The 22,867-nt window shown below is 33.1% G+C and overlaps 4 protein-coding genes across 21 annotated transcripts; 3 read left to right on the forward strand and 1 right to left on the reverse strand.

Annotated features, from left to right (window-relative positions):
- The first annotated feature begins 11 nt into the window (after window positions 1–11).
- Window positions 12–2,878, forward strand: LOC104710212 (agamous-like MADS-box protein AGL30). Of its 6 annotated transcripts, none has more exons than XM_087467579.1 (12): window positions 12–156; window positions 342–548; window positions 637–693; window positions 788–806; window positions 903–967; window positions 1,085–1,100; window positions 1,187–1,248; window positions 1,336–1,432; window positions 1,510–1,584; window positions 1,657–1,769; window positions 1,859–2,270; window positions 2,386–2,878. In XM_087467579.1, exons 2-12 carry the CDS (start codon window positions 364–366, stop codon window positions 2,401–2,403), a joined length of 1,119 nt encoding a protein of 372 aa, XP_087323705.1. In that variant the 5' UTR covers window positions 12–156; window positions 342–363; the 3' UTR covers window positions 2,404–2,878. The 6 variants fall into 6 exon arrangements, with proteins under 6 accessions (XP_087323705.1, XP_010425080.2, XP_019084778.2 ...); XM_010426778.3 differs by having other exon boundaries at window positions 363–548; window positions 634–693; XM_019229233.2 differs by having other exon boundaries at window positions 363–548.
- A 1,974-nt stretch (window positions 2,879–4,852) lies between these two features.
- Window positions 4,853–8,241, forward strand: LOC104710215 (mediator of RNA polymerase II transcription subunit 8). 13 transcript variants are annotated; one of them, XM_087467265.1, is made up of 13 exons: window positions 4,853–5,066; window positions 5,170–5,398; window positions 5,486–5,610; window positions 5,710–5,834; window positions 5,932–6,115; window positions 6,239–6,322; window positions 6,445–6,500; window positions 6,588–6,848; window positions 6,940–6,990; window positions 7,303–7,509; window positions 7,637–7,687; window positions 7,784–7,847; window positions 7,927–8,241. In XM_087467265.1, exons 2-13 carry the CDS (start codon window positions 5,196–5,198, stop codon window positions 8,109–8,111), a joined length of 1,596 nt encoding a protein of 531 aa, XP_087323391.1. In that variant the 5' UTR covers window positions 4,853–5,066; window positions 5,170–5,195; the 3' UTR covers window positions 8,112–8,241. The 13 variants fall into 13 exon arrangements, with proteins under 13 accessions (XP_087323391.1, XP_087323392.1, XP_087323388.1 ...); XM_087467266.1 differs by having other exon boundaries at window positions 4,910–5,070; XM_087467262.1 differs by having other exon boundaries at window positions 4,920–5,066; window positions 6,934–6,990.
- A 1,997-nt stretch (window positions 8,242–10,238) lies between these two features.
- On the reverse strand, window positions 10,239–12,005 carry LOC104710216 (expansin-A15). Its single transcript, XM_010426789.3, has 4 exons — window positions 11,862–12,005; window positions 11,623–11,756; window positions 11,220–11,532; window positions 10,239–11,041 (listed from the first exon to the last, which is right to left on the reverse strand). Exons 1-4 carry the CDS (start codon window positions 11,867–11,869, stop codon window positions 10,735–10,737), a joined length of 762 nt encoding a protein of 253 aa, XP_010425091.1. The 5' UTR covers window positions 11,870–12,005; the 3' UTR covers window positions 10,239–10,734.
- An 8,283-nt stretch (window positions 12,006–20,288) lies between these two features.
- On the forward strand, window positions 20,289–22,867 carry LOC104710219 (KH domain-containing protein At4g18375). The gene is made up of 7 exons (XM_010426790.3): window positions 20,289–20,431; window positions 20,676–20,731; window positions 20,839–21,335; window positions 21,437–21,805; window positions 21,881–22,135; window positions 22,239–22,463; window positions 22,566–22,867. The coding sequence occupies exons 2-7, from the start codon at window positions 20,707–20,709 to the stop codon at window positions 22,599–22,601; spliced, it is 1,407 nt and encodes a 468-aa protein (XP_010425092.2). The 5' UTR covers window positions 20,289–20,431; window positions 20,676–20,706; the 3' UTR covers window positions 22,602–22,867.

Below are 22,867 nucleotides of genomic sequence, written 5' to 3' on the forward strand. Positions count from 1 at the left end.
TCTTTTCTGTCTCTATCTCTACCTCTGGTTTTTGATTCTTCGTTTTTTTTCTGAATAGTTTTTTTTTTTTTTTTTTTTTGTTTACAAGAGAAGAGGTCCTTTTTAAGATCTCGCTCATGGTTAGTATCAGCTTGGCGTTTAAATTTGCCTCTTTAGGTAAGTTTCCTTTTTCTTCTTCTTCTTCTTTTTCTTCTTCTTCTTCTCCCAACAACAGAAGGGTTTCTCTGTTTTCGTCTTAAAAAGATCGGATTTTTATTGATGATTCAATTCAAGTTTTGATTTTTTTTTGTGAGGAAGAAGAAGAAGGAATTTGATTAATTTGGTTTTGGTTTTTTAATTAGTTGGGAAATTAATAACAACAGGATGGGAAGGGTAAAATTGAAGATAAAGAAGTTAGAGAACCCAAATGGACGCCAATCTACATTTGCTAAAAGGAAAAATGGGATCTTGAAAAAGGCTAATGAGCTTTCGATTCTTTGTGACATTGATATTGTTCTTCTTATGTTCTCTCCTACTGGCAAAGCTGCGTTATGTTGCGGTACACGAAGGTATATATGTTATGTCCATCTCTAGGAGAGATATTGTTTTGTCTGATTGTTCATTGTTGATTTACTTTGTGGTTTTTTTCTTTAGTAGTATGGAAGAGGTGATTGCTAAGTTTTCTCAAGTAACACCGCAGGAAAGAACGAAAAGGTTTGGTGGTGTTTAAATCTTCTGATTCTTATCTTTAGGTGTTTTTGTTTGTTGTCTTGCTTTAACTCATTGGTTGCAATTCTTTTGATAACAGGAAGTTCGAGAGTCTTGAAGTAAGTTTTTTTTTATACACAATCAAATGAAGTCTTGTTTTAAATGTATGTTCTTGAGAATCCCTGATTCACATGTTTCTCTTTCGAAAAGCTCAGAACTTGAAGAAAACTTTCCAAAAGTTGGATCACGATGTAAATATACGCGAATTTATAGCCTCGAGGTTTGTAAAGGAAACAGTTTTTAACTAAATCTTTTGCAAGAAACTTCATAATCTCTATATGAATATTAACTCTTTTTTTGTCTTCTTTCTTGTTTGTTTTTGGTTCTGTGGTTTCAGTAATTCGACAATAGAGGTATTCACTATAAGACTCTCTTTCCATTTCTTATGTCTATGACATTTACCAAAGCCTAAAACTTTTGAAAACCGCATTGTATTCAGGACTTGAGTGCTCAAGCAAGGATTCTGCAAGCTCGGATTTCTGAAATACATGGAAGATTAAGGTAATGATCTTTCTGAAGATGGTGATTCTTTGTTTTCTTGATGTTTGTGCTCTGGTAATTCATACTTGTTTGTATCATGTTCTGCAGTTATTGGACAGAACCTGATAAGATTAATAACGTTGAACACTTGGGACAACTCGAAATTTCTATTAGGCAATCCATTGACCAACTGCGTGCACATAAGGTATCATCTCTTGTTTGAAAATTTTCCATTTTTACTTCATCGTCAAAACTCAAAACTCAAAACTATTTGGTTGATAGGAACATTTTGGGCAGCAGCAACAAGCAATGCAAATAGATAACGCAAACTTTGTTAAAGATTGGTCAACATGCTCGGTAATTTACTTCTTCTTTAGAGATCTCATTTGAAACACAATCAAACTGTAAACCCGGCTTTGCAACTTTCAGATGCAAGATGGGATTCAGATTCCTCTTGAACAGCAGCTTCAGTCTATGTCATGGATTCTTAATAGCAACACCACCAACATTGTCACAGAGGAACACAATCCAATCCCGCAGAGGTTTGTGAAAACTCTGACTGAGAGACATTTTCTTTTCTTCCAATTTGAATCATATCTAAAAACAAAATCTCTGTCTCTATTCTCAAAAGGGAAGTCGAGTGCTCAGCGAGTTCTTCGTTCGGGAGCTATCCAGGCTACTTTGGAACAGGGAAATCTCCTGAAATTACAATTTCGGGTCAAGAAACAAGCTTTCTTGATGAACTAAACACAGGACAGCTGAAACCGCAACTAAGCTCACATCAGCAGTTCACTAATACAAATATCACACCATACAATCCCAATATGCATAATGATATGAATCATCAACCAACGTTGCCTCCTCCTCCTCCCCCTCAGGTTTATATTCCAATGAATCAGAGAGAGTATCATATGAATGGATTTTTTGAAGCACCACCACCTGGATCTTCTGTTTACAACAACACCAACCAAACCAGGTTTGGTTCTAGCAGCAGCTCCTTGCCTTGTTCACTCTCAATGTTCGACGAATACTTGTTCTCCCAGGTAAACAAAACAAAACTTTTTCTGTTCATGTCTCTTACAGATGCATCAAAATCTAAACTTTCTCAGGGTTTATGCTCTTTAAAGTGATTTGACATTTTGTTCTTCTTTCTTACAGATGCAGCAACCGAACTGAGAGAGATGTGATGAATGATGATGATGATAAAAAAAAACACATCATTGGAGAAACTCACCAATTTTTTTGTTTCAGAAAACAGCAAGAAAACAAGAAACTCCTGCAGATTTCTGAATCGGTTCCAAGAAGAAGAACCAGTGGTAATTCTGGTTAGATTTGCAACCAAACCACACACAATACATTATTTCAATATCTTCAAAATAGATGTTCTGTGTTTACTTTATTCTTTTCTATACATAATTTCTCAATCGCTTTGAGAGATTTTTGAGGTTTTCCATTTTTTTCTTTCTCCGGCGATAAAAAGTTAGTGTCTTCTGGTGAGGCTGTCAAAGTAACGCCATGACAGCCAAAAAGATGAGGAACTCTCTCTCTCTCCTTCCCTTCCTACAAACTGTAGCTGTATCTATGTTTCTTTTTCCATTCATTCAATTGTAAAACAAACAAAACAGTGTTTATTAAATTTTTTGTCGTCAAAGTACTCTGGTTTATTTAAGTGGTTATTACAAGAGTTTACAAGAAGCCTTGTTTATGAGGTAGGGAGACTACATTTGATGATTCTTCCAGGACTCTTTGGAGGAGGTCGTAAAACGATTTTGAATCACCATGAGCATCAGCACGTTCAGTATCTTTCCCATTTGCTAATAGCTTCTGTGATAAGGAGTGAGATACAATTCTTTCTTCTTATCCTCTGTAACAGAGCAGCGCAGGCTCTAATCTTCTAACAACATCAATGTGATCATGCAGGATGATCTCACAAGGATCCTCAAACTTCTATTTATAAACGATCATACTTAACTTCTTCAAGTGCCAGCTCAGTAACATCCAATGTCCTTATTCTTCTCTTCTATTTATCAACGATCAACTTCTCTTCTATTGCAGTCTTCTCTTCTATATGTATTGACATTGAGAAGTAATGGACTGGGTTGAGATTCCCATTTCTCAATCATCTTTATTGCGTCCAAGTTCCAACCATGCATATTAGAGTCCAGCATTGGTATGTTGGTAACTTTCTCTGGGATAGATATACTACCCAGCATTGGTATGGTGAACTATTTGCGTGGAAGATCGTTTTGCATCCACCATTCATAATTTATTAATTCGTAGTAGCCTGGTTTTGCATTCACCATATAAAAGAAACTTACCACGGACCAACAAACCGTTCATATGAATAAAACAAACTTGGTTCGCAGTTTATGTAATTATTGGTTATATTATCAATAATACTATTTTAAATAAAATTCATAATCTGGCATTTCTTTTCAACTTTTAATATCATGTTAAGTCAATAATACCAATTAATACATCGTTGGACAAAATTGAATTGATAATTAAATTTTTTTGGCAAGGTTGGAAGGGATCAGATTGTTGTGTGTGTATATAACTTTACGTTAATATGTATATTATCTGATATATTTAATAATTTATCACGTTAATATAAATATCATGTGATAGACAAAGTATATTAGCATGGTAATATAGATATTATATGATATATTTACGTTCACAAATATTATAGTAACTTGTTTTTACCTTTGTATATAGTGTAATAAGTGACTTGACATGATAATATGAATTTATCACCTAAGTTATAAACTTACCGCGATATTATATGCTTTAACAAGATATATCTATAATTTTTGTTATCATGTTAACAAAATAAATAATCATCTAACTCACAATATTTTTATCCATATATTCCTGAAAATATTTTTAGTTACGGACAAAAACTGAACATGTTGTTGATGATGATTATAAGAATTTTAGGTTTAAGAAAGTGTATCGTCCAACAAATCAAAATGCAAAAGATGATTTTGGACATCACACCTTCTGGGAAGCACAAGACTCTATAGACAGAAAATAAATGATTAGCTAGAGTTCATAACTTCATCATTGATTTGATGATTTTCTTTACATGGAAATTGTATCAATTTGAGGTAGCTTTGATATTTTTTGGATGATTATTGTGATTTTGGAAGTGTGATATAGTTATATATAACATAATTGTAAGATTTTTTAGCAAAATAGTATTTTTCAAAATTTAATTAGTTTTTTTTAGTATACTTACTATTTATAATTATACTTAAAAAGAATTTGAAAACTGGTTTATATTAACTAGTATTTTAGTTATTAAATTTTAGTGGTAATGTAATAAGAAAAATATATGTATATTTAATTTGAAAGACATATTTATAAATAAAATGATTTGTTAAGGGTTAGGAAATAATATAAACAGTAGTAGTAGATAATGAAAGTGTGTGTTTTGCCAATTTTAAATAGTGAATGTACAAGAACCCCAATTTGATATAGATCGTGTGTATTCATTACTATATGACACCAATCCAAACCCGAAATAAAAATAAAATTGAACAAAAACTGATCTGACACCAATCCAAACGTGATACCTAACCAAATTAGATACTTATATAATTTGAACCAAATTCGGATGCCCATACCAATCAAACCATGTAACCCAATATTCAAAGAGAAAACATATATATATTTGATTATGGATTGGTATGTTATTGTTTCCCGGTTCTCTCTTTTCACAAACTCTCTCTCTCTCTCTCTCTCGTCTTCTCCAAAATCGAAGCCTTCTTCAATCATTGCGTTTAGACTACCAGTCTTTGCTTTCGCATTCCTCGTTTTGGTTTCGTTTTCTAATCGTAAGTATGTGTTTGTGTTTTTTTACTAATCGTAACCTAGTCAATAGTTCAATCGCATTCGCTGTGATGTTTGAAACCCTAAATTTCGTAAATTTGGGATTAGGGATTGTTTAGTACCTCTGTGTATCAATGGACGGCGGAGTTGGGTTAGCGGCGACGACGCAGCCGCAGCAACCACCACCACCACCGGTGGTTGAGAAGCTGAATCCGAAATTGGAGAAGGAACTAAATCTGGAGTCATTGAAGACACGAGCCCTTAGTTTATTCAAAGCTATTTCTCGGATCCTTGAAGATTTCGACGCTTACGGTCGAACGAACACTACTCCTAAATGGTTCATCTTCGAATTCCAGATTTTGATTTTTTTTTTTGGTCTATTGAGTTTTTGTAACAGAGATTGATGATTTTTTTTTTTTAACAGGCAGGATATATTAGGGCAGTACTCAATGGTAAATCTGGAGCTTTTTAACATTGTGGAAGAGGTGAAGAAAGTTTCCAATGCGTTTGTTGTTCTTCCTAAGAACGTCAATGCCGTGAATGCTGGAAGTATGGTTCTATTTTGTTTTTTGTTTTTGGTTGATGAGTTACTGAGTTGTGAGTGCGATGGAACTGGTTTAGCTTAGCTTTTTATTAGTGAATCTGCAGTTTTACCGGTTATGTTGTCTTCCAAATTACTTCCGGAGATGGAAACTGATGATAATGCCAAGAGAGAGCAGTTGCTTCAGGGTGTTCAGAGTTTGCCTATACCAATGCAGATTGAAAGGCTAAAGGTGAGTTGAATGAAATTTTTGTTGTGATTTCTCTCTATGTTTTAGGCTTTTGCTGGTTTTGAGAGAGCACTCTTTGTTTTGGAACTTTTGTTTACAGGCGAGGATGGATATGATTGCAGCAGCTTGTGAAAATGCAGAGAAAGTATTAGCTGATACTCGTAAAGCTTACGGATTTGGCGCTCGTCAAGGCCCATCTGTGCTTCCAACCATGGATAAAGGTCAAGCTGCAAAGATTCAAGAACAAGAGAACATGTTACGAGCAGCTGTGAACGACGGCGCAGGTAAGAAGAGGCTTCAAATTCGCTTTAACTTATATCATCAAAACATTTGATTTGATGAGAAGCTGCATTTTTTGGTTTTTTTGAGTTCTGTCTCATGTTTTTTTTTACAATTATTGTTTCAAGGAACAAGACTGCCTCCAGACCAGAGACAGATAACCACTGCACTTCCACCACATCTCGCAGATGTGCTAATTATCAACGATGCAGGTAACAGTTTCATTGATCTGTCTGGTAGAAGTAAACCCAATGCGTGAATCTTTTTTCTATTTTTTACTATTACCAATGGCATTCTTACGATATTAATGGGTCCAAAATTTCTCTTTCATTAGGTAAGATTGCATTACCTGGGCAGTCAAACAACATCAACAATCAAGGAATGATGCAGGTTAAGTTATATTCTCTCCAGATGTGATGATTATTGTTTCTGTTAGTATCATTGTCTTTGGAGGCTTATGTATTTGAGTGTTTTTAGGTTTCTGGAACACAATTCATGGGAAGATCAGCTGCATCACCATCTGGTCCTAACTTTGATAACACAACATCTCCATTACCATATTCCAATTCTCCTCGCGCTACGGGTATGGTTAATGCACCTTCGCCTCAGCAACAAATCCTGCACCAACAGCTTCAGCAGCAGCAAAGGGCAAAATTAATGCAGATGCCTCAACATCAGCAGCAACTACTTGCACAACAACAACAGCTCAGACAAAGTTCTATGCAAGGATTGGGTCAGGTAGGCTTGAACATTTTCTTACGTAGCAGTTGACAGGGTTTTCTGCCATCTGCTTTTTCAGGCAACATGCTAATTCTTTGTGTAGAGCCAGATACCAGCACTTCACGATTTGCATGGACAACCTCAGCAGAAGTTTCAGACGGTAAGTTCTTCTAGAGATGGAGCTTAAACATATTTAGGCTATGAGGTTTTACATTCTGTAACGCGAAAAGGATCATACCCAACCTTTGTCAATTGTTTGAATCATTGTGCACATTTGTTAAGGCCATAATTGAAGAAGATAAGACGTATGTATGCAGTGAATGATTCATACGCTTGAGAAATTATACTAGATCTTGGCAGAAGCTCTTTTTATAAAGTGGTTCTGAGAGTTTATAGTTTCAAACAATAGAATCAAATGAAGAAGCTTTTGTCTTGTTAAGTTTATTAAGTTGAGTTCTCTCTTACTTTTCAGTTACATGGGCAACATCAAATGTCGTATTCCCAGCCAATGGCTGGGCACCAACAACTCCAAGCTAGACAGCTCTCAGGTGGACATATTCAGCATAGCATGTCTCAAGGACAGCTGAATCCAGCGACGAACCGTCACTTAAACCAGTTTTCAAGTGGCGCCAATAGTGCATTGTTTACTTCTGCACAAGGCTCCCCAAGTAGCCAAATGGTCAGTCACCTCTCTTTAAACCTCTTGAATTACTGAATTGCTGAACTTGAAACTAAATACTTTATTTGGTTTAGAACTTATGTTGTGATTACTTGATTTGGTTTTGACTTTTTTCCTTTAATTCCAGATACCAAACATGTCATCTATGCAATCTCAGACACTGGTTCCTAGGATGCAGGTTAGCTCATAAACTCCTTTACGTCACTATGTTACCCAAATCAAAACGATGAACGTTGTCCTAATCTGATCTCTCTTGGACTTTTTTTGTTCTTAGCAATTTGGAGTTTCGGGTACAAATCCTCAAAGAAGCCATTCTTCTCAAATGTTGGGTGACCAGAGTAAGTAAACAAGTCTTGCAAAACATTCTTTTCTTAGTAAACCGATTCACCCAGTACTTAATTTGTCCTGTCTTTCCAGTGTTTAACAGCAGCGGAATGATGCAAACGCAGCAATCGCAACCTCAGCAATCGCAACAACAGCAGCAGCAACAACAACAAGGAGGAGGCTATGGAAATATGCAGACCAATCAGCAGAATCTACAGTCTAATAATAACATGATGCAGCAGAACGCGCAGCAAAGGCACCAACAGAATCCTCAATAATCCTTTTTTCTTATGATTTGGGCTTCTTGTAATCAGCATAGGCCTATACGTTTGTAGTACTACTAATATGGGCCTGACTCATTCTAAACTTCAAAAGAAAGAACAAATGAACAATGCCAAGTTTTCACAAGTTTTTTGTACTTCACAGTTCACACACTACTTTGTTACTTACTCTACTGTGCGGTCTAACCAACGTGAAGCAGAGAGAGATCGGACGGTGAAGGATCGATATGGTTCTGACAAGTTTGTAGAGGATTCGACACGTATCAAAGACATGGACATGTCGACGCCGTTGATGGGTACAAGACAAAACGTAGACGCGCTTCTGTTGTACACGGGACTCGAGACAGCGACGTGTCTATGAGAATCCCTTTACCTGTTTTCTGAGAGCTCCAAAACTGCGACTCGATAGCTATTTAATTTGTTTCTGACAATTTTTCTTTTGTTTTCTTGTCAACCAAATTTGTATACAACTAGCATTTTCATTTTTTATGTACTTATTTTTAGGTTTGTCTTCTTTTCTTAATTGATTTAAATCTTATATACGTAGGTGTAAATATAAAGCATAATTTCTCTAAAAATAAACCCAAAAAACTCTTATAAAAATCTTCATCCAATTTTAGAATCAAACTGCACCGAAAAATAATCAGTTTCTATCTAAAGTTCAGATGTATAAACTGAATTTTAACCCCTCACAAGAAAGTACAAGTTATGAATGATAATATAATGATAGCCAAATTAGCCTATGCTAATTACTTTAACCACTTATAAGTACAAAACTAGAGTTAATAAAATAGCTAAGAATGAGATTGGCCCAAAACTATAATAAATGCTTAACATACACAAAAAGAAAACAAAGAAAGTCTCCGGGAAGATTCTGACAAATGGCTTCAAAAACAAGAAAAGAATCTGACAAATGGGGGACGTGCAAATTCTCTTGTCTCTCTATAATACTATTGTCATGAAGTAAATGCAAACACCAAAGCCAGGCTAGCCCAGCCATAGTAGCTTCGGAAATGAAACGGACAGATAGATAAAGGAGACAAAGTAGAAGTTGTGAAATGTCTCTTTAAGCTTCATATTGTTAAAAACTCGAATAATGGAATACAGCTTTGCATCTTCCTATCCTTCTCACCGTCTTTTCATCTATAACAAGACACATTTTATTAACATAGACTTCATAGTACATGATATTGTTAATAACTTTTACACGTGTTTTAGCTTTTTCATACATATTAATTCATGATTTTAGGCAGGCTTTTTTGTCTTCTTATTTATCAGATTCCTATAATATATATTTTTTTTTGGTCACCATTTATATGTTTTCATATATACACATGATTTGGTTATTAAAACAAAACACAAAATAAAATAAGAAAAAAAAAATTTTACTACAAATATCAAACGGATGATACTTTACTACATATATACATAATTAGGAATAAAATACAAAATTTAATTTTAGACTCATTAACTTATTAGTCACCAGATGAACAAGAATTATGTACATAAAACCAACTAAATTCCAAATCAAATAAACCACAAGGATTAGCATAAGATAATTTTTAGTTGTTTGTAAATTTAATTTACATTAGGCCTCCACTAGCCAACTATGCAAAGCTAATTACACTGATGATGTTCAGTTGAAAATGGCATACTTATAGTTCATAGTTGATATCATCATTATGGCCATTTTTCAATCATAACCATTGTATACCATAAGTTTATGTTTGGTGTAGTAACATACCATAAGATAGTAAACCATAATTAGGCTTTTAGCTAGTTTTGGTTATTCATATAGAGTAGGTCACTTATTACTTACTTAGTGGGAAACTTAAAAATATGTTTTGATCCTACCTTAGAATGTTCATAATCACATGGGCATTAATTAACATATTTTTTCCTTTTGCAATGCTATTTAATGTCACCTAACATTACCCAAAAAGTTTCTAGAATCTCAAATTCAAGTTATATTTATTCATTGATCCTTTGCTTTAATAATTTTTTGGTCCTCCCTTAGAATGTTCATACTCTCACATGGGCAGCATTGGCTTTCTTATTATTTTTGTCTTTGAATGTTCAAAACTGTTACTGTTCTTAACTATGAAAGCAATAATAAACTTCAAATCACACGAAACAAAATAGAATTCAAAATCTGATAACAAACCACATAACAAAGACACATTATTAGGTAAGTTGGATCTTAAACAACCCTTCCATTACAACTTTCATAACGTAAACAAAACAAACGACCTAAGAAAACACAAGGCGGGAGGTGAATTTCCTCCTCTGCCCCTACCCACTTCTGCTTTTTAAACCACAAGACAGAAAAAGGCAAAAACAAAAATAAAGTGATAGAACAAAAGGAACCCATTGGTGAAACATAGAGGTCCCTTTAGACAAACACCATTCTACTACCCAATACCCACTTTACTAAAACCCTAATCCTTAAAATGACTAAAAGAGCCCTTTCAAAATAAGCTCTTCTCTCCATTTTATTACAACCTCAAGAGTTCTTTTAAGGCTCTCCACTTAAAACCCTAAAAAGCCTTAAACCCTCTTATCTTTCCACACCACTACACAAACCCTAAAACTATATAAAGACCGGACTTAAACGCCAATCTCATCGGAATTGACGGCCTGTGAAGGTTTGTCCGAATGACCAACTAGCTGGAGCAATGTTGTTAGAGACAACAGTCCGACCATCACTAGCAACAACCTTGAAGGACAGCGCTTGACCGTTTAGTAGATTGTTGCTTTGCCAGTTCTGTCCCCAGTTTCTTGACATTTGTTGCCACCTGGTTCTTGAACCTTTAACCGCAACCGAGTGAACATCTCCAGCACCGCCAACATTGGTCACCAATACAAGGTTGAAGTAAGAGTGGCCATTGATTGTAAACCTTATCCCTCCCCTTCTCTTGCACGGAACCCTACATATCAATAAAAACAACAACAATCAGTTAAAACGAAACAGAGAACTAACAAGACTTGTAAAAATTTAATAAAGATTGAAACTTTCAAAAGTGACTTCTTCTTTAAGAAACAGAGCAGCTAGGTAACTTATGTAGAAAAGATTAAGACTTTGTGAAAGTACAAGTGTATGTTTACCTTCTGTAAGAAACAGGGACAACACCAGCTTTGTAATGAGCAATGCGTTGGAAAATAGGCTGAGAGAGATCGAAATGGTGAAGCGGAGGGTTACACCAACCACCAGCGTTATTTGGAAGTGCGTTGTTGGGAGGACAGAAATTGGTGGCTGTGACTACGATAGCACCAGGTAAACACCACGCGCCGTCGCTCTGGCACTTGATCTCGAAACACGCGCCGCAGCTGAGCCCGTTGTTGAACAGAGCAGTGCTTAACGCTGCAGTGTTGGTTCCGTATCCTTGACTGTAGAGATTCCCGTACCCACAAGCTCCACCTAGAGACAACAACAACAACATCGGCAAAATTGTAAATTTTCTAAACTAAAGTTATTATAGAAGCATTTGAGAAAACAGAGCAGACATACCCATTGTTCCTGAAGCATCACTTCCACCATAGAAGGTGGCATGAGCATTGACCCATCCAGCGTCATAGCCACGAACAGAGCACACCATTGCAGCAAAACACAACAACAAAATTCCCAAAAGACCCATCTTTCCCCTGCAATTTAACCAAATAAAGTTAGAACTCTAGACATTATCATCAAGAAAACAACGAAAACAGAAAGTGGAGTGAAAGAGAGAGAGAGAGAGAGAGATGAATTACATGAACATTCTCTTTGAGAAAGTGCAGAGCTTTTTTTTTTTGGAGAGTGAGAAAAATGGAATGTGAAGGAGAGAGACAGTTTTGCTTTGATGGGAGTGAAGAAGAAGGTTGAAGGTTGAAGTGGTATTTATAGAATGTTTTTGACCCCCCTTCATTTACTACTGCTTTAACTGTCTTCCCTAGGTTTTTATTTTTTACTTTTTATTTATGTAACTCTGCCAAAAAAAAAAATTATTTAAGGTTTCAAAATGGTGAAGTTATTATTTTTTTTGCAGCAAAGAATGGTTTTATAAAAGAATAAAATAGGGGTCAGAATTTTGATAGTTATTGAATGTTTTGTTAAACATTTGTTGGCTTGGTTCACCTGTTCTATACGTTTGACATTAACTTCTCACATTTATTTTTATGCTTCTTTCTATATACCCCATTTACTGTTTTTCACCAAATAGATAGGGGGTCATCAACTTTGATCTTTCAACTAAATTTTTTAAATTTTCAAATTTTTGATATTCAAAAACTATAGGGTTATTTTGATCAAATGCTTAAATTTTACGAAAAGCTCGATTCTTCTTACACCAAAGCAACACATAAAAAAAAAGGTTGGATTCTTTTCTTTCGTGTGATGATTTTCTATATAGGAGGTGAATTTAAAAATAAAGTTTTTAAACCGCAAACTTTTGAAATAATCACGAGCATCCCTTTAAACTAATTTGGTATAGTGTGTGTGTGTGTGAGATGGAGAGAGAGAGCACATGGGAGGGGTCGCAGGCGGTTTTGATGGTTTGGAACTTTGGAAGCGTGTGACTTTTCTTCTGCAACCCTTTTTCTTCCTTTAGTATCCAAATGGGCATCATGTATTCATTCAATATTTATAGTGGGTGAAGACGATAAGTTTATTAAGGTTCCTACTTCCTTATGTTAACATTAACATCGGTCGAGAGAGACACTTATTAAGGAAGACATGTAGCTAGTATTTCTGAAAATATATATGGGATATATCATATATATTATGTGGCATTTGGTAATGTGGTACACAACATTATCATTGTATCCGTATCAATCATATCCAACATGTGGTTTTTGCAAAATAATAATTAAAGATATATAGATAGACAACTAACTTGTTCATATAGAAGTACTGGTTCGGGTATTTGAATCATGTTGGGATAGCTAGCTATAAAGAAAAAAAATACTTGAACATGTATAATGATGGGCAGACCACTTACTCTCTAACAAATGTAGTGATATATAAAAAAAGAAAAGTCACGCATACCATAAACAAATAAAAATAATTATACACCATTTTCATGTATTTTTTTCGACTTATATTTCCAAAGTTTGTTTAGTTTTGAGACCATTGGAAGGTTCGTAAAAGACACTACACTAGTGTTTCAAGTGTGGTCGACTGTATTTGATGTATGTTTTCTTTACTTCCGAAGATGCTCCTAAGCTTGGCAAGCTTTGAAATGTAAAAAAATCCAGTGTCTGCATGAACGTGTATAATCATGAATATAAGAATTTGCTTCTTATTTATTTATTTTTTTATTTTTTTTTATTGTCGGCATATCTCGAATTGAGTTACTATTTATAAATTCAGCAGCATATATTATCAAAATTAAATGAAGATTCGAAAAAACCAGTCTTTAATTCTAACCAGCAAAGTTTGGGTCTATAAAACTTTTAGAATAATATTGACACCACACTGAAGCATAAAGCATGCAACGTATTAAAAAACAAACAAAATTAATCGTATCTTTTTATAATGCTGCGTCCCGGTTAACGATATCTTACTATGATTTGCTGTCTGGAGCCTAGTCATTAACACCGTGATTTTTGGAGAAAATTATGTTTAAATATTATTTTTATCACTAAGCCTAATCAGAACCAGAAGAATCACTAGTTCCCATGTGGTCAAAACATTTTTACTACGAGAAAAGATTTTCTTCATCTTCTTGTCATTATAAACTTAAAATTGTATGAAATGTTTTTTTTTAAATGGCTTCCTCAAAAGACGTGAAAGTTCGTTTGCTCTTATGTCTTCCTTGCAGTATTTTGCAGAGTCTTCAATTCCCAAATTTGTTTTTTTTTTATTTCCTCTCTGCAAAAAACAATATTAAATTTAAAAAGTTACTAATATTACAGCCCATGTTTTTTCTCTGACATTTATGTTTTTTACTGTTGGTCCGACTATGCTTTGACTGGTGATCCTGTAATACCACCACCTTTCAAAATTTGATAATTGACCTCTAATTTAAAAAAATTTAATTACTAAAAGTATCTAATTACAAAAGAAGGTTTAACGACCACCAACCGTTCAACTATAATTCAAGATTTTCCAAAGGCAGCCTTTTGGTATTCCTCTTCTTTTAAGGAAATTGTCTTAAACCTTTTTAAGATTTCCTCTACACCGTTGATAATATTATATTCAACGGTTAAGATTGATCGCATGTTGCACGAGCAGGGTTGATTCGGTGTCTGCACAGTGCCATAAAACCAGATGTGTATGTGGCACATAAAGTCTGTGTAATTTGCCAAATTGCCATAGCTCTCTGAGTTCAGCCTAATTCGAGATTTAAGTTCTCTTAATAGTACTAACTACAATTAGGCGGAAAAACATAACATGTTTTAGGTGTCTAAGTTATTGACGATCATTAAATAATTTCTCACTTACGTACATTTTAAGTTTTACCACTGGACTGGCCACTTAGCTATAACAATTAACAAATGTGATGATGGGTTAAATTGATAACAATATAAATTTGGTAGCTGATTATTAATTTTAGGATAACTTCAAGCTACCGACAGTTACTATAGTTAGCACACTATGTCATACTAACCTCGAGTGTTTTAAGCCTAAATCATGTTCAATAATTGGAGAAAAGGTAATCTGTTAATCATGATTAAGCACATGACTATATCACTTTTGTTTCACTCCTCGTGGAAACTGGAGTGGTCAAATTATAAGAACATTCATTAAGAAACAAAATACTACATGATAATCAATGCATGACATTAACATAATACACGTTATTTTTCCTTCATTCCTTGTGACCTACATCATCATGTAATTGTATTTTTAAACTTAATTGTTACTAGCATATACAGTATAATTTTTTAACTGATCATGGTAATAGCGTTTCAAGTTGAGTTTATATAATTTTTGAACTGATCATTGTTACTAGCATATATCTTTTCGTTAACATATCTATATTATTATTGTTCATAATAATAACTTCAAAATTACCTTCCTAATCCATCCACTAAGATATGAAATCTTGCTCTAGCTAGTTTTTGTTGTTGTGCCTCACGTCAAAATAGTTTGAAGATTTCAGTAATTTTTGTTATAAAGATTTAAGTATTTTGATGAACCTCGATAATTTTCGTTTGTGTAGTTTTGTTTTCATGGCATCATGTGCAATTGTTTTTGCCTTCTTGCAATCATGATATTGTATGACATGCATATATGTATGTTGGTCACGAAAAAAGATAAGGGACAAGGTAGGTGTCACGAGAGATATGACGAGACTCTAAGGTCGTCTTAAGATATGATTAATCTTAAAATTAAACCCAACATTTGATTTATATCTTTGTATTAGGCTTTACCATTTTATCTTGGATTCTTTGATAGGATGCATATCTTCCCCGTTCATTATATTATAGGGCTATTGTCAATTATAGGTTTTAATTTACTCGTTTAATGATTCTAACATTCAAATCATATTCCACTAAACCCGAAAAGGACGTGTTAACCAACAAATCTAATGAAAATCCAATTATTTTTTTGTGTGTACCATAGCCCTACTACATTTTTATTTAGTTGAGTTGGCAACTCAACGTTAGGAAAAAAAATATGACTACGAATTACTTACTGAATGTCATCATATGTTATTGATCTTGTTCTAACCCTAAAAAAAAAGAAAGGTTTTGCCAAATAATCTGATAGGATCATTCTTAAGTAACATTACTTTAAGTGAAACAGAAAAAGTATTGTTTACGACTCACAAATGATAAAAAAGGTTGGCCAAAACATGCATTTTGATAATTTGTGATTATATTGTCACTATGGTATAAATAACATGTAGATTTAATCACAAACAAAATGCATACGCTATAACAAAAAAAAAAAAAAATTAGCCGACACCTATTCCTAATAGATGCCTACTATAACATGGGTAAAGCGAGAAGTACTGTATGTCGTGTAAAAGCTTGAACTTGTAAATGTATCAACTCTCAAGTCTTCAAAATTTTATATTATTTATGTTTTGTGCTTCAAGAAAACGTAATTCTAGACTTCTAGTTATCCCTTCAGAGCTATAATCTTCAGACTTATCCCTAATATATATATATTCAAATATTCAAGTATTGTCTTATTATTTTAAATATTTGAATATTTTTGTTCGTCGTTCCGTGATCAAAGATATAGCTATAGTATAAATGGTATAAAGAAGCCCTGATAAATGTATAATAAAGATTTTAGACACACTTTCCATCTAATATATCCGAAATCCTAAAGTAAAATAAAATGTTACTTTAATAAAACAGTACAATAAATTATTATGAAAAAAAAAAAGAGAAAAAACAATTAATTTGGAAAAAAACAAATAAAAATTCTACAATATGGATCCGTGGCCGTGAGTAGCCCACTGCCGACAGTAAATTTAGCAGGCTTTCACTATACATATTTTATCAAATTCTTATCTCAAGAAAATAAAATTGAAAAAAGAAAAAGTAGCAACTGAACTGTGTTATCGTGAATTGTAATGACTAGCTGAATTGTAATTTATTGTATGCCTAACTTTATATTTATACATTCGTTTTTCTTTTGTTCAATGCCTAACTATATAAAGTAAAAGAATTAACTGATTTATTTGCGAAGGATAAATATTTTTTTCAGTACTCTAAGGTGGAAAAAAGCAAGTATACAAACATTTAAATAACGGGCTAGAGTAGCATAAGACTTGCAAAAATTAATTATGATAGCACAAAAACGTCGTTAGAGAGGAGACTCGGCCCAATAACCAACTGCACTGAATTGAATTGGCTCCTAATAGGAATGATTAGTTTAGTTCTTAATTATTAATGACTTTTTTTTTTTGCCTTTATAATTTTAAAAACCTTTATATAAAATGCCAGCTGTTCTCCTCCCCACCCCACCTATGTTCTTAATATATGGCATTCTGAATTGAAGCTATGTAAAAAAATCGAGATGATAAAAATTTATCACTATTACAATAATAAACTCGATTAATTCCGGTTTATCGTTTGCTTTTTCAAAAAAAAAAAACTATCCACTCAAATAATTTACTAAAAAAATAAATAACACTTATATAATAGACACATGAAATATCATTTTTGTGAACCGCTAATTTGGATTAGTCGAATACTTTTTTTTTATGATAATAAATTTATTATTATTATTATTATTTTGCATCAAAGACACTTTTGTTTATATTTTGTAACTTCACGCAATTCAATACCATTTAGGAATTTATAATTGAAAATCTAATTAATATATGTTCATTATGTATTATTATTATTTTAATAGCATTTTTGTGAGGATTATAAGTTCATTTTATTTTTTAATTTTTTTATAACCATTCATTATTAATTCAATTGAGCCGTTTTAACTCTTGCAAAAAAAATTTAAGTGTAAAATATGTGGTATGCTTAAACTAAAACCTATTTATAATATTTGGATAATATGTGTTCTCAAAATCCCAATATATATTGATACTCCATCAAGTCGAGTATAATCGATGAAAATAATTAAATTTAATATTTTAAAAACATAATGGTATGTACTTATTTGGTGCATAGATGTAGATTTTAACAGAAATATGGGGATTTAACAATTTAACTAAGGTACATGGAATCAAAATGTGTACTCGAAAATAAAGCATTTGATCTTTATTATATTATTATTTAAATCAAAAGTTATATTAAAATCAATCTAGAAATGATAAAGGGTTTTTTCATTGAAAGGCAAAGATCTTCTTGGCATTCCAGCATATCTACATCGTTATCCAACGGGTAATTGTTTTTTTTCACGTATTAGATTACTATTCTCCAGATGTCACTTTACAATATGTATTTTGTTTTTTGCAGCTTTGTGACAGTTTGCATAACTGGATTTGATCCCCAAATTTCTAAACAAGAATTATGTGATCAGATTGGTCAGAAACTCAGACTATGTGGCCGTATTGTGAAATCATTTTGTCCTAGATCGACGTCAACAAATTCTTTATTAGGGTAAATAATTTCCGCCATTTGATTTTTGTTTTTCCACATTTCGTTATGTTGTTGATTTGTTGACAAATATATCTTTGCAGATTTTGTTACTTCTACATGAAAACTCATGAAGAGTTTGATTCACGTTTGGGGGAAGTTGATCGAAGGATGGGAAATTTTATAATAAAGATTTCTGCAATTAATCTCAAATCATGGGTTATTAGCTCTATTATGGTAAGCATGCATAATTATTTTTTACATAACTATTGAATTTGGACTATAATATTATTGTTTACAAAACATTGACGTGCTTACAGAAAGATGATGGTCAACGTGTCCTCCAAAAGGTAAACATTTTGACTTAGTAGTCAAACATAATGGAATTGAAATATATTTGATCCTTCCGATTCTTGATATGTTTTCTTTTTTCTTTTACTCCCATAGATTGACACTAGGAGAAAGATGCTTAAAGAAAGCACAGGTGGGAAAGAGATAGAGACTGACGAGAAGGTAAAATGTCTATATTATTATTTAGATGTACTTAATTTATGAGAATTAAATTATGTAAGGTTTTGCTCAGCTCATATTCATTTAGAAACATGTGATGTTTTGTTGGAGTGATAATCCTGATCTATTTGTGGCTTATACACAAAAAGCAATAAGAACAAATTAATATATCTTTTTATTTTTTACAACAAATTAATATATCTTTCATGAATTGAATTGGCTCCTAATAGGAATGATTAGTTTAGTTCTTAATTAATAATGAGTTTTTGTTTGCCTTTATAATTTTAAAAACCTTTATATAAAATGTCAGTCCCATCTTTTGAATTTGGTATTTGGATATTTTATCCCAATTTAAAATCCAGCTGTTCTCCTCCCCACCCCCCACCTATGTTCTTAATATATGGCATTTTTAATTGAAACTATGTAAAAAAATTGAGATGATAAAAATTTATCACTATTACAATAATAATTCCGGTTTATCGTTTGCGTTTTCAAAAAAAAAACTATCGGCTCAAATAATTACCAAAAAAAGAAATAACACTTATATATTAGACCCATGAAATATCATTTTTTGAACCGCTAATTTGGATTAGTCGAATACTTTTTTTTGATGATAAAAAATTAATTATTATTATTATTATTTTTTGCATCAAAGACTCTTTTGTTTATATTTTGTAACCTCACACAATTCAATACCATTTAGACATTTATAATTGAAATTTAATTAATGTATGTTCATTATGTATTATTATTATTATTTAATATTATTATTATTTTAATAGTATTTTTGTGTGGATTATAAGTTTATTTATTTTTTTTTCAATTTTTTTATAACTATTCATTATTAATTCAATTGAACCGTTGTAACTCTTGCAAAAAAAATTTAAGTGTAAAATATGTGGTATGCTTAAACTAAAACCTATTTATAATATTTGGATAACATGTGTTCTCAAAATCCCAATATATATATTGATACTCCATCAAGTCGAGTATAATCGATGAAAATAATTAAATTTAATATTTTAAAAAACATAATGGTATGTACTTATTTGGTGCATAGATGTTAGATTTTAATAGAAATATGGGGATTTAACAATTTAACTAAGGTACATGGAATCAAAATATATACTCGAAAATAAAGCATTTGATCTTTATTATATTATTATTTAAATCAAAAGTTATGTTAAAATCAATATAGAAATGATAAAGGTTATCACTACAACATTAAAAACTTGATTAATATTTTTTTATCACTTAGTCTAGAAAGAAAAAGCACTATAGGTTCAAATAATTTATAAAACAATATATAGTTTATTCTTATATATGAACCATTATTTTAGTGTACTGGTAAATTAGGATTAGTCTAAAAAAGTTTTCATTAAAAAAAAAAAACTAGAATTTATTTATTTTATATTTTTATTGATATCGAATACTTGTCTGTGTTTATAATTGGTCTACTATTGTTTAATTAATCATGTTCAATTTTTGTTTAATTGATTGTTAACCACTTGTTTAAATGGTCAACTAATGACATTGTTTAACCGATATACTTATTAAATTTTGAAATTAATATGGCTTATTTAAATAAAGGAATAAATAAATGCTACGTGCCGTCACGACTCACGATGCAAGAAATATTGAAAAAAGCCCACACATACTTGCTAGGCCTTTAATAGTTTTCCTATAGAGCCCAAAGAGTCTCTCTTCTTCTTCTCTCATTCAATACTCACTCTTTCAATTTCAAATTCCAAAAGCTAGTCAAAGACGGAGAGAGGCCGTTGCGTTTTCCGGCGAGACGAGACGGATTAACCGATCATCGATTGTTTCATTCTCCGGTGAGAGTTTCCTGTTTTCGCCTTTCCGTTTCTTTTAGCAATGTTCAAGTGTACTATCATATCAAGTTCCGTCGATCGGTTGCGTGAGAATCTGATTTTGCGTAGCGATCGTCGTCGATTAGGTTTCTTAAAATCTATCTATAGAGAAACGAAGTCGTCTTCTGAGTTATAAAAGTTTGTTTCTGTTGCTTACTTGAAACCTAATATAAACCCTAATTTTTGTGTTACTTATTATGTTCTTCAGCTTTGTGATTTCGAGTATTTGTCTCACTAGAATGGCTTATTCGAGGAACGTCTATGGTAAGAGATCTGATTTAGTTATTTTTTTTTCTTCAAATTTTGATGGTATTGGAAACGGAGGAAGTAAGAGATAAGAGCTTTTTAATTTCTTTCTGATGATGATACAGATGAGAATGGTGATGGATTCGAAGATACTGTGTATCGTTACTTGTGTCCTGTGAGAAAAGCAGGGAGCGTTATTGGTAAAGGTGGTGAGATTGCAAAGCAGATTAGGTTTGAGACGAAAGCAAACCTCAGGGTAAACCAGGCTTTACCTGGTTGTGACGAGCGCGTTGTTACTATATATTCTACAAGCGAGGAGACTAATCGTATTGATGATGATGATGAGGATTTCGTTTGTCCTGCTTTTGACGCTCTTTTCAAGGTTCATGATATGATTGTTGGACAAGAACTTACCAATGATGATTATGATTATGATGAAGATGAGTATAAAACTGTTGTTACTGCAAGGATGCTTGTGCCTTCGGATCAAATTGGTTGCCTTATTGGAAAAGGTGGACAAGTTATCCAAAATCTGCGTAATGAAACTAATGCTCAAATTCGTGTTATAAGTGATAATCTGCCTATTTGTGCTTTGGCTTTGAGTCATGATGAGCTTCTTCAGGTACTGTCAGAAAAGTCTTTTTCAGAAAATTTATCGAGCTTAGAGTTACTGTGGTTGTGTTTCTGATATATACCTTATGAATGTTGTTGGTTGAATTTCAGATAACTGGAAATCCCTCTGCTGTTAGAGAAGCTCTTTACCAAGTTGCCTCTCTGCTTTATGAGAATCCGTCGCAGTTTCAGAGCTACTTTCTCTCGTCCCCTAGTACCCCGCAGCATCAACACGGTGGAATTCTAATGAGTCCTGCACTAACAAGCTCTCGCAAAAATTACTCTGCGCCAAGAGATGTTTCCGATGAAAGAGTGTTTTCTATCTGCTTCATATGTCCAGCTGAAAATGTTGGAGGTGTAATAGGAAAAGGCGGCTGCTTCATTAATCAGATTAGGCAAGAATCTGGTGCGACCATCAAAGTTGATACCTCCGAAACTGGTGAAGATGATGATTGCGTTATATACATATCATCAAAAGAGGTAACCTTTTCTACTTACTGAGAGTCTCATTTTCATTATGTGAAATGTTGAACCGAGTTTATATATGTATGACAGTTCTTCGAAGATCAATCCCCAACCGTGATTGCAGCCTTACGCTTACAAACACGATGCAGTGAGAAAGTGGGGAAAGATTCAAGTGATTCTGCAATCACCACTCGTGTACTTGTTCCTAGTTCTCAAGTAGGGTGTCTCATTGGAAAAGGCGGAGCTCTTATTTCTGAGATGAGGAGTGTCACAAAAGCAAATATCCGCATTTTTCAAGGCGAAGATGTACCAACAATTGCTCGTGAGGACGAGGAGATGGTCCAGGTTATAAAAATCTTGACACTTTATTATTGCTTAATGCTTCCCAGTTTTGTTTGTTTTAAAAGAGGCTTATCTAAAAACCATGTTTTTCTTTCTTGTGGTTTAGATAACAGGAAGTTTTGATGCAGCAATCAAGGCTCTTACTCAAGTGATGTTGCGATTAAGAGCCAATGTATTCGACATGGATCATGGTCTTGTCCTGCTTCCAACTTTCTTTCCTTATATTTCTCAAACAACAGAGACTTCGAGCAAGCCTCAGCACAAAAAACGCGTGAACCATTCTCATGGCTCCATGGAAAGTGCTAGAAATGAAGACTACAGTAGTCAAATGGTATGATTCTCATAAAGTTCTTATGATTCTGGTTACCAAAATTACTTGCATAGAGATCCAGTTTTGATGATCTCTCTTTTTTTTTGTTTGCTTCTGTTGCAGAACTTAAATTCCCCAAGAAGAAACCGAGTTTACTGAACACCAAACAATCGTAAAGGGGTATCGTTCTATTATGTTGAAAACACTTACTAGATTTCGGGATAGTGTTAAAAACACTTGGGCGTTTTTTTGGAATCCAAGAGAAAAAAGAGGATTTTGGGTTTGTTTTGAGTCTCAAGAAATCTATAAATGCAGGAAGTTCTTGAACGAATGACAAGTTTTTTTTGTAATCTTCATGAAAGATTTAGCACGAGAGTTTCTTTAACTTTTGACTCCCTCTTGAATATAATTGAATAACTTAATCA

The sequence above is a fragment of the Camelina sativa genome, chromosome 9, assembly GCF_030686135.1.
Source record: "Camelina sativa cultivar CO46 ecotype springtype chromosome 9, ASM3068613v1".
NCBI classification, from domain to species: Eukaryota; Viridiplantae; Streptophyta; class Magnoliopsida; order Brassicales; family Brassicaceae; genus Camelina; species Camelina sativa.